Source organism: Schistocerca serialis, chromosome 8, assembly GCF_023864345.2.
Source record: "Schistocerca serialis cubense isolate TAMUIC-IGC-003099 chromosome 8, iqSchSeri2.2, whole genome shotgun sequence".
Lineage (NCBI taxonomy): Eukaryota > Metazoa > Arthropoda > Insecta > Orthoptera > Acrididae > Schistocerca > Schistocerca serialis.
In genome coordinates, this window is record NC_064645.1 from 288,209,350 (window position 1) to 288,221,421 (window position 12,072).

Genomic DNA, 12,072 nt, shown 5'->3' on the forward strand with positions numbered 1-12,072 from the left:
TATTGGAAATATACAAAGTAGATCCTAAATTGATACAGTTCCTAAACATAGTAATGAAAAATTGGAAAACCACACTTAATATCCAAACAAATTCAAATAATATCATGTCACAGCCAATAGAGATTAAGCATGGAATATACCAAGGAGACTCATTAAGTCCTTTCTGTTTCTGCCTTGCTCTGAACCCACTATCCAACAAGCTAAATAATACAAATTGTGGATACAATATTACTGGAACATACCAACACAAAATCACACATTTGCTATACATGGATGATCTAAAACTACGGGCAGCAACAAATCAACAACTCAACCAATTACTAAAGATAACAGAAGTATTCAGCAATGATATAAATATGGCTTTTGGAACAGACAAATGTAAGAAAAATAGCATTGTCAAGGGAAAACACACTAAACAAGAAGATTACATATTGGATAACCACAGCGACTGCATAGAAGTGATGGAAAAAACAGATGCCTATAAATATCTAGGATACAGACAAAAAATAGGAATAGATAATACAAATATTAAAGAAGAACTAAAAGAAAAATATAGACAAATACTAACAAAAATACTGAAAACAGAATTGACAGCAAGAAACAAGACAAAAGCTATAAATACTTATACTATACCAATATTGACCTACTCATTTGGAGTAGTGAAATGGAGTAACACAGCCCTAGAAGCACTCAATACACTTACACGATCACAATGCCACAAATATAGAATACATCACATATATTCAGCAACAGAAAGATTCACATTAAGCAGAAAGGAAGGAGGAAGGGGATTTATCGACATAAAAAACCTACATTATGGACAGGTAGACAATTTAAGAAAATTCTTTCTAGAACGAGCAGAAACTAGCAAAATAAACAAAGCAATCACTCATATAAATACATCGGTTACACCTCTGCAATTTCATAACCACTTCTACAACCCTTTAGATCACATAACATCAACAGATACGAAGAAAGTAAATTGGAAAAAGAAAACACTACATGGCAAGCACCCGTATCATCTAACACAGCCACACATTGATCAAGACGCATCCAACACATGGCTAAGAAAAGGCAATATATACAGTGAGACAGAAGGATTCATGATTGCAATACAGGATCAAACAATAAACACCAGATATTACAGCAAGCATATTATTAAAGATCCCAACAGATAAATGCAGACTTTGCAAACAACAAATAGAAACAGTAGATCACATCACAAGCGGATGTACAATACTAGCAAATACAGAATACACCAGAAGACATGACAATGTAGCAAAAATTATACATCAACAGCTTGCCTTACAACATAAACTTATAAAACAACACGTTCCCACATACAAGTATGCACCACAAAATGTACTGGAGAATGATAAATACAAATTATACTGGAACAGAACCATTATAACAGATAAAACAACATCACATAACAAACCTGACATCATACTCACCAATAAAAAGAAGAAATTAACACAACTAATCAAAGTATCCATACCCAATACAACAAATATACAAAAGAAAACAGGAGAAAAAATTGAAAAATTCATCCAACTGGCTGAGGAAGTCAAGGACATCTGGCATCAGGATAAAGTTGACATTATACCAATTATACTATCAACTACAAGAGTCATACCACACAATATCCACCAGTACATCAACGCAATACAGCTACATCCAAACTTATATATACAACTACAGAAATCTGTAATTATTGATACATGTTCAATTACCCGAAACTTCCTAAATACAATGTAACATATACCGTACAGTTAGAAGGAAGTCACACTTGATCAAGGTCCGCGTCACTTTCCATTTTTGACCAGACATAACGCCTGAGAAAAGAAAGAATAATGATAGTACTACTGCCATGTCTATGAGAAAGTTGCACTCAGTTACAGAACAAATTAAATAATAGTATTATTTAAGTGTACTCTACATATAACTTGAATTTATGCAAGTTGCTGGCACAAAGATACCCTCAACCACAATGTGAGCTAACAGACTTATAGCTCTACTGTTGCAAAAATTCCATCCACCCTCCTCCTCCTCCTCCTCTCCTCCTTTTTTTCTCCTCCGCCATCTCTTCTTAATCCCTCTATCCTTTTCCAGGCATTATGAAGCTCTGTACTCTAAAAGTGTTGCAAAAGCCATATACTACTGTTTTTAGTGGTATTTCTGTGAAACTTCCAGGACATACAACTAGTCTTGGCAATTGTACATTCCTTTTTATTATGTGATCAAACATCCAAATAATGATAATAGACTTTAGTTCTCTGCCTAGTTTTTGTAGTAAATAGATGCTGTTTTCCACTTCAGCTGGCAATATCAACACCATGTGGAGAACAAATCTGGAGAACAATTCCTTATGGTTTGGGAGTACCAAGCAAGATGGTGCAGTGGTAATACACTGTACTTGTATCTTGAGGACAGTGGTTCAAATCTTTGTCAAGCCAACCAGATTTAGTTTTTATGTGATTTTCCTAAATTGTTTAAGACAAATGCTGGAATGATTTTTTTGAAAATGGTCATCTGATTTCTATCCCAAAATCGAATTTATATATATCATCAGCCCTTAAGACATACAGGGCCGAAGGCTTGGTAATCACATGAAGAGAGATCAGGATTATAAGATGGGTGCCCAAGTGTCTGCATCTTCAGGTGGCACAACTTCTGTGTCCCGACATTTGTAATATGGGGACTATGCTGTCTTGAAGAAGCACCACCACCACCACCACCACCACCACCACCACCCACAATGGTGGTGTTTGATAGACATGCTGCCCAATACACATTCTTCGTTCTCTGATCGGTGTCTACCAGTGTTTGTCCGTCGGCACCCAAGAAATGAATAACAGCACATTGTTAATGTTTGGACGCATTTGGTAATAATGCTGCCATAGTTCATATTTTTGCATTTGCTGCACATTTGTCAGAAAGACATAAATGTCACAGTAACCCCTTGTCTACATGTTGTTGCTTATATACCTGCATTGGAGTTGTGCTACTTTACATATATGCTGCAGCAGTGCCCTCAAATGGAGATTTGTGATCGCCACCTAATAGTGTATCAGATGTAAATAGTTGGTATCTTTATACCAAAGTTATGTTTAAGCTCATTTCATTTTACTTTCACATTTTATGCAGCAGTATTAGATTAAATAAAAGTTGGATTTTCATAACTAATTAATTTTACAACCTGTACTTGAAATTAATTATGAAAATTCAGCTAAAAAGATCAACCAAGTATAAGACTGTGGCAATGTATGACATTTAATTGCACAATTAAACATGTTCTCAGTGCTGCAAATAGGCCAGCCCTGGGTGAACAGACTGTGCAGGAGTGATTTTTTTGGGGTGCAAAGGGTGACAGCTGTCAAAATGCAGGTACTGTTGTTGATTAGTGGGTCTGATGGAGCCATCAGGGAAATTTTGACAGGGTAAAATGGTGTTTTAGTAACAGTACACTCAATGTCATAACACTCATATTAACAAAACAGTTTTGAAGTGCAGTATGTATTGTCACATAATGAAGCTGTATCCAATACTATACTAGTTTCCACGGGAATAGAAAATGCCATCACCATGATGCATAGAAGAGGCCAACGAGAGTGTGGTGCACATTTTATTTGGTGCTTCCAACAATAGGACTTCTGTTGACTATATCTACATTAAATTATTTAGGAGACTCTTAATGAATAGCAGAAGTGTTAAGATGATGACAGGCACACACAAAAGTAAAATCCTGTGATCACAAGAGCTAATGTGTGTGCCTGTGTGGTGAGAAGGATCTGGGGTAAGATGTCGCTGAAGAATGTGATTCAGTTGCCCAAGTCCATGGTGATATTGGGTGACGAGGGGGGCATTCCTTTAAAGCTGATTCTTGGAGGTGGTGCGAGGATGTGGGAGAATATAGCACAGGACATCTGTTTGTGGACTATGGTTGGGGGTGGGGGGGGGGGGGGGGGGAGGGGGGAGTTAAGTCCCGGTCTGTGAAAGCCCTCATGAGGTGTACAGCTGTATAGGGGCGATTTATTTATTTATTTATTTATTTATTTATTAAACAGATGGAAGAGAAGGTATTTATTTTCAAACAATGTAAGAGAATTCAGTCCGGTAATATTTACAGTGACCACCGATATTTCAGCAGGAATACACCCGCCATTTTCAAGGTACAAATTGCCAGCGAGGACTAATGAACTAGTTGGCCTAATGCTTGTACATGCCTGAGTTAGATGGGAATGTGTGTCATAACTGTGTTTGGTCTAGATGATTACTTATACCACGCTGATGATAGCTGCACTTTCTGTTGAAATCAGGATCTGCAATGGAACAAAAACAACAGATGACATTAGGATTGATGACCTTCTTTCTCTTCTGAATCACATCATGGTTGGGCACAATCGTTCCCATGGAGCTGAACATGATTTCCTATAGGTGGCCAATATATATTTGGCATTGAAGGGTGCCATGTGGATGCCCATGGTTGTGCCATGGATTTGTTTTTATACCCTTCCAACAAAGGAGAAGTAGCTGTGTATGAGGATACAGTTGATAATGTGTATGAAGAATGAGGTAGTAGTTTTGGAGTTGGAAGTTAAGTGGGAGAGGAAGTGTTATATAACATCAAGGCTGTGGCCGTGAGACATGTTGGTGTGTAGGGAGGTGGCATCAGCAGTGACAAATAGGGAACCAGGTGGTAAGGTGGAGATGGTTGAGAATCAGAAAAAGAAGTGTTTATTATCTTTCATGTGGGAGGGTAGGCTTTGGGCAATTGGTTGGAGATATTGGTCAACAATAACATAAATTCTTATCAGTGGGGAGCTCAGTAACTAACAACAGTGAGGCTTCTGGGATTTTTGGACTCGTGGATTTTGAGGAGCGCATAGAAGGTAGATGTGCGAGGTGCCATAGGGTTAAGGAGGGAAATTTACTCACAGGAGACATTATGGGATAGACCTAAGGATTCCAGTAGGAATTGAAGGCTATGTTCAACTTAAAAGATGGGAACACAATGGCAGAGCTTATAGGTGGAGGAGTGACATAGTCAGTGGGTGCCTCCTGACAGGTAGTCACAAGGGTTCATCACAACAGTGGTGAAGTCATGTCTGCATGGAGGATAATTGACATTCTTCTGTTGACAGGTTAATGTCCTTAGGGTGCGGCCTGGGGAAGGATGGTGAGGCCAATTGGAGGCGAGAAATTCTTGGAAGGTGGTTAGGAGATGGGGGGGGGGGGGGGGGGGGTGTCACAATTTTGTGACTGTATGAATTGATATAGGCTGGTGTTTCCTATCTGCCGCATCCTCCAAAACTCCTTCTCAATCCTCCACAAAGTCCAGAAGCCAGATATAGCCAAAACACTGTTGTTAACCTTTCCACCACAAACCTCAGTCGTCCAGAAATTTCAGTTCTCTACAGCGGCCTCAACTTCAGCCCACACCCAAGTTTAACCATACTGGACTCATCAAGACCTACTCACCTTCTCCTGATTGCTTCACTGAAAACACCACCAATCCTTGTAACCAAAGCCAACATACTCCCAACCTTGAACCTTGCCTTTTCCAGTTAATACTAAAGTCCAAATGTGGCCCTCCTCGCCTTCCCACCATCCACCCCTGGTTACCTTTCAGGAATTCCCCAACTCGAACTTTGCCTCACCACCCATCCTCCATGCTCCTTCCCAAGAAAACAGACACCATTCACAACCTCAAAATAAACACTGTATTAATCATCCGACCTGTGGAAAAAGACTCCAGTACTGTCATGAAAAATCACAGTGGTTACCTAACAGTAGGCTGTCACCAACTGTTCAACTTTTCCACCTAAAAGCTCTACCGTAGTGATCCCATCCCATAAGTCCAACATAACCTCCAGTAGCCAACAAATACCTTAGGCACATCACAGAATCTCTCCCCCTTAGTTCATCTCCTTCTTCACCCTAATAACACCCCACACACCCTCCTTCTACATGCTCCCCAAAACCCACAAACCCAATCATCCTGGAAGCCCTATTGTAGCTGGTTATTGTGCTCCCACTGAAATAATTTCCAACTCTTGTTGACCAACACTTCCAATCAAATGCTCAAAGGCTAGCCTCTCACATCAAAGATACTGACCTATTCCTTCATTGACTCTCAGCCACCCCTACCTCTTTACGACCTTGACCTCTACACATTCCCATTCCCATAAACACCAGTGTCCATAATACCCATGGCCTTGCCACCATCAAATATTACCTCTCCCAACATCAGTCAGGCTCCAAACTCACCACCTTATTTCTCATACACCTTGCCTATTATATTCTCATGCAAAACTACTTTCCCTTTGAGGAAAGCCATGGCCACCCACATGAAATCCTTCTGTGCGCCAACCCAACGCCCCCCCCCCTTTTTTTTTCCATCTAGAGGAAATCTTCCTAGCCTCTCGAACACCCAAGCCCCTTGTCTGGTGCAGATTCATTGATGATGTCTTCATGATCTGGACTCAGGGACAACGCACACTATCCTCATTCCCCCACAACCTCAGTACCTTCTCTCTCATCTGTTTTACCTGGTCCTCCTGAGCTCAACATACCACCCTCACCTCTAATAGCTCCATCCACACCTCTGTCCATATTAAACTCACTAACCACCAAGAGTACCTGCATTTTAACAGCTGTTACCCCCTCCACACCAAAAACATCAGCTTCAGAGGAATGCCCGCACATCCCACAATATCACTCTGGACTGAATCATCTGAGCTATGTTCTTTGCCAACGGTTTGATTATCTATTATCAGCTCAGAAAAAAAAAAAGAGCGACATCATACCCAAGAGCTTTCCCACTCACCTTAAAGAGGTATTCCATTGCCCATCCAACATATGCAACACCCTGATCCATCCCTATGCCACTCCCACTCCTGATCCTGCTCTCAATCCCACACCCAATCCATTGCCAATGGGGTCATACCCTTAGGTACAAGATCTTCTCGATTCACCTACCCAGCATTTTCTACTCAGGTCCTGTCACGGGTTTATCCTGTCCCATCAGAGGTAGGGCCACCTGCGAAAACAGCCATATCATATACCAACTCTGCTGCAAACATTACACATATTTTTATGCAGGTATGACCACCAACTAGCTGTCCACCAGGATGAATAGCCTCTGTAAAATTGTTACCAATAACATAGTTAATCACCTGGTTGACACAACATGCAGCTGAGAACAGCAAAACCGACAAATGTTTAAATAGTTGGTTAAAGCAGAAAGTGAAACTATTCCTATGGAGATGATTAAAGAGGGGGGAGGGGGGGTGAGGGAGTAGGGGTCCTGTGGTCCTGGAACAACATGAACTGTCGTGTAACTTAGCTGAGCTACCACGATACAGCTCAACACCTGAATAGTGTTCAAGAATAGTCCTGTGACTTACATTGTGCTACAAAAATGTTTCTTCACAACACACTGCTTGTAAGAAGCTTTTTAACTTTTGTTATTTGATATTTAGATAATTAGGAACAAAGAAGCTGTATGAAGAGGGTGTACCAAGACACTGTTTGGAATAACTGTGGTTCTCTATGAACCAACTGTCAGAGAGAACATTCCTTACCAAAATAAGGCAACTAGTTTTAAACATGGTGCTTAGTTTAAGAAATACATTTCTGAGAATGTAAGTGTGGAATGTAATGCTGTATGGAAATGAATCATGGTCTGGAGAAAATCATAAAAGAAGAGAGCAAAGTGTTTGAGATGTGTTATGGAAGGTTACTGAGAGAGAAGTGGACATATAAGACAAGAAATTGGCAAGCAAGGGAATATGTGGAAAAAACTGACTAGAATAAGGGACAGAATGATAGGATGTGTTAAGACATCAGGAAATGACTGGGAGTCACAGATGGCCAAAACTGTAGGAGAAGACAAAGATAGGAATATGACCAATAAATAACTGGGAATGCTCAGTGTAAGTCAGGTCTTGAGACGAAGAGGTTGGCACAGGAATGGATGTCATGGTTGGCCAAAATGAGCCACAAAATTTTGTAATTAGTCAGTTTCTATAAACAGCTTGTTTGATTGCCAAAACATACAGATTATTTAAATGAAGATAATTTATTCTGTTCATCCAAGTGCTCCTGTATTTAAACATAATGATCTTTCTGAGCTGATGTAAGAAGTTGTTATAGTTGATGTGGGGTTCAACTGGGTTCTCTCAAAGATAAATATTACTGTTTAGTAAACTTCCAAGAGTTAAAAATCCTATGAAGATCACACCAGAGACTTCAGATTTTGGTCATTGTGCATTCTTTGGAAGAATGTCAAACACTGAAGTAGACATTTATAATATGATGAAATTAGATTTTCGTAAAGCTAAGTAGTAACCTGTGAATGTTTTACTGTTGCCATCATACTACACATGCAGATGAATTAAATAAATTCTGGTACACTTCTCTGCTTAGTTTCATTTATAAATGTGGGAGTTGCATCCACTTACAATCATAATAATTATTGCTCAATGCAGGCAACAGTTGTTTTGGAAATATATAAGAAAATAATTATAACCACTCCACCTCATTCCTGAAATAGATTAAGGAGCACCTGCTCTTCTATAGTGACATGAACTGTAACATAAAAATATTGCTAAGGAAACAAAGTTGCTTACATTAATCATACTTCTGCACAAAAGTCAAGTCTTGAAACTTCCTTTTTTTATAACAACCTTTTTCTCTTTGTTTTTTGCAGGACTACAATCTGGCAGTAGAAGTTATGGAGTTACTGTTAGCAGAGCCCACCTGTACTGGTCATCACAGACGAGCATTGCAGTCTGCTCTAGGCCGTATATTTTTACAGTTGGGAGATGTCGCAGGAGCAGAAAGAAATTTTTCCATTGCTCGAGAATTGCGTCAACAGAGCAGGTAGAATATTGTTTTGCAATTATCGAGTTCTTATTTTATAAAAGACATACACTTTTCATTTATTAATTTACATGATACAAATAAAGCTGGAGCAATTTAATGTATAGCTCAGGCTGCTTACATCTTTAAGTACATTTAATCTCATTTTCAAACTTGATTTGGTATCTGTTTCAGCTTCATATTGTTAATAGCATAGTATTTCATGTGATTGTCAGTATAACTGATGAAGATCTGTCAAAGGGAGCAATTAAAAGATGTTAACTTTTTTGTTCACAGCAGATATACCTTGAATGCATAGAGAGAACCATATGTAATTGTGTTATAGCTTTCATGTAGGAAGTTAAATGATCACAATATAGTCTTCCTATTTCCACGTATTTATACAGCTAGGTCTATAGTGCATTCTTATATACCTTCAGTTGACATACCTCGTGTTTGGTCTCTGATACCATCTCTGCTTTTAGATAATCAGTAGCACAAGTTTATCACATGATCGTCAGTTTGACATGTTCATTTACCTATTGTGTTCATTAATTAGCAAGATAAGGCAAATCTTATTGATAAATGTGCCAAATTCTATGAGACTCTTGATTGTTGTACACTCCGCAATTAATTTTATAGTTGTCAAAAGAAAGGTGTAGAAACTCAAGTAATACACAAAACCGATCCAGGTAACACAAATATTGCTTTATTCATAAACATATGAAAAATAACAGAAATAAGCTTCTCGTGATTCAGCATGTAACAAGACAAAAGAATCTTACAGAAGATGCGACATAACTATACACAGAACAACTGATATGAGTGCTACAAACTAAAGAACATAGTGAGAGTGAGTCAGAGCCACTCCGTGTATATATCGGCATGAGTCGATGATAGACGGCATGGCAGAGACATGCTGTGTGCACGCTTCAAACAGGCACCCTCTAGTGGCTATCCTAGACTGATACAGTTGGCGATTGATTTAAGTACACATGCGTGGCAACACTATACTCAGCGCACTCTGACTCAAATGCACTAGTGGCAGGATACATCGCATCTCTCCCTCATGCAATTAATTTGCAGAGTACAGGCTTGGCGACTCCAGGTTCCTGAACTACGGCCTGGTAAGCGCCGCCAATCTCCTGTTACTGTAAGCTCTGGGCAGGCTTCAACGACCAGTGTATGGTGCAGCAATGGAACATTGTGTGTCACAGGGAATGGGAATCTTGGCTTGACTGCTTGGATTTCGGAATTGGTAAAAACCTATATAAAAGAAACCTCAATCTGAAGGTTTGCTGCGCAGTGATGAGATGCGTGGCTGTTGAGGTAGAACAGTTGTTAGCAGCAACCTCTGGGGGACCTGCCACACCTCAGTTGTATAAGGCTTACTGAGGCTCGTGGAGCTCTGAGTGGACCCTTGTTTGCCTAGCTGCTCATGAGACTGAGATGAAACCCCCGAAATCATCTTCTTCTCCTTCCAGTGGGAAGAGTGTACTGCCTGGGATTATTCACACCCAATCCTCCAAACAAATGAGGGAGGCTAGCCCTTCTGAAAATCTGCATTAGTTGAATTATAGTAACAGGCCTGAAGAAGTCATAAACCAAAATGAGTTTTTGGTCATTAAGAGGAAGGAGGGGATGTTCAAAATAGTGTCCCCCTTCTATATCCATAAAGGCTTGGAAAGACTTGCTGGAAGTCTGAAGTCTATTAAGTGGCTGCGGGATGGTTCCCTATTGGTTAAGATTAACAGGGCAAAGCAGGTGGAACTACTAACAAAGACCGAAAACTTTGGTGAATATGATGTAACTGTTGAACTACTTAACTCCCTTAACTCTAGCAAGGGTGTGGTCACACGCTGTGACATTACGAATATCAACATAGCCGAACTTAAACAGGAATGGGCATTACAGGGGATTGTGGACATAGAGCAAAGGATGCGTAGGACTAATGGAGAAATTGAGAAGACCATCAGCTTCATTGTGATCTTTAATTCTCCAACATTGCCTGACCACATCATGGCAGGTTTCCTCCAACTTAGGTTTAGACCTATGCGTTGCTACAAATGCCAGTGTTTTGGTCACACAATGTTTAGTTGCAGGGATGAAGTGACTTGTGGGAAATGTGGAAAGGCAGCCCATGGAGCTGGGATTGACTGTCCATTTCCAGCAGTCTGTGATAACTGCTCTGGGAGCCACCAAGTCTGGAGCTGAGACTGCCCTGTTTTTGCAGAGGAACAAAAAATTCAGGAACTAAGTCACCAAGCAATCCCCTATGCTGAAGCCATATAGGAATATTAGGTGATGAAAACTGCCATATTTCCCACTTCTTATGCTTCCATGGTGCAGAAACCTATTCGTAAGGTCAATGCCTCAACGCAGACGTTGTCCAATGTACAACCATCCATCACCAGCACCTGTACTTGCATGTGTAAGCAATCCATGTAGCCGCCACAAGAAAGACCAGCAACAGTTCCATAGTGAGTGTCAAGAAGCCACACGACAAGCAGAGTGCCTCTCAATGTCCCCTTTCCACTTCATCCTCGAAGGAACAGGGTGCAAGGAAAGGTTCATGACGTTCGGATCAAAAGCTGTCCTGAGCGTCGTCAGATGTCATTCTTTCATGTCTGACAGAATAGGACATTATGAATTTAGATGCCTTGGATCCAGGCAGTGTGTCCACTCCCCCTCACTCTACAAGTGCTTCACCTCTGCGGTGCAAAGATAGAGGTACATTAAAACCACAAAGTGAAATGGCTCCCATCCTACAGTGGAACCAGCAGGGGTTCAGGATGCATGTGGAGGAACCACATAGATGAAATGGCTTCCATCCTACAGTGGAACCAGCAGGGGTTCAGGATGCATGTAGAGGAACTTCGTCTCTTATCTCAGAGTAGACCACTGTGTCTGTGTCTCCAGGAGACTCATTTCCATCAATGATGCACCCCCAAGCCACAATTTTATGTGCTCCACAAAACAGTTGACCTGAGTGGAGAGAGAGAGCTAGAGATGGTGTGGGTATTTTCATCAGTACTGACTACCACTCCTTGCCTCTTTCACCTATGATGACTTTACAAGCAGTTGCTGCATCAATGCACGTGCATTGTCTGTTGACAATATGTTCCCTTTACTTGCCCCCACATGATGCACCTGATGAAGAGGACCTAACAGATCTCATTACACTGCTCCCCTGCGTCTTCATCCTCT

General features: G+C 40.5%; 1 protein-coding gene across 2 annotated transcripts in view; it reads left to right on the top strand.

Annotated features, from left to right (window-relative positions):
- The window catches only part of LOC126416120 (trafficking protein particle complex subunit 12), a 138,568-nt gene that overhangs the window by 91,116 nt on the left and 35,380 nt on the right, over positions 1-12,072 (top strand). For both annotated transcript variants that reach the window (XM_050083644.1, XM_050083645.1), the window contains exon 7: positions 8,714-8,886. In XM_050083644.1, the coding sequence (XP_049939601.1) occupies positions 8,714-8,886 (173 nt within the window). The remainder of the gene's footprint in view (positions 1-8,713; positions 8,887-12,072) is intronic.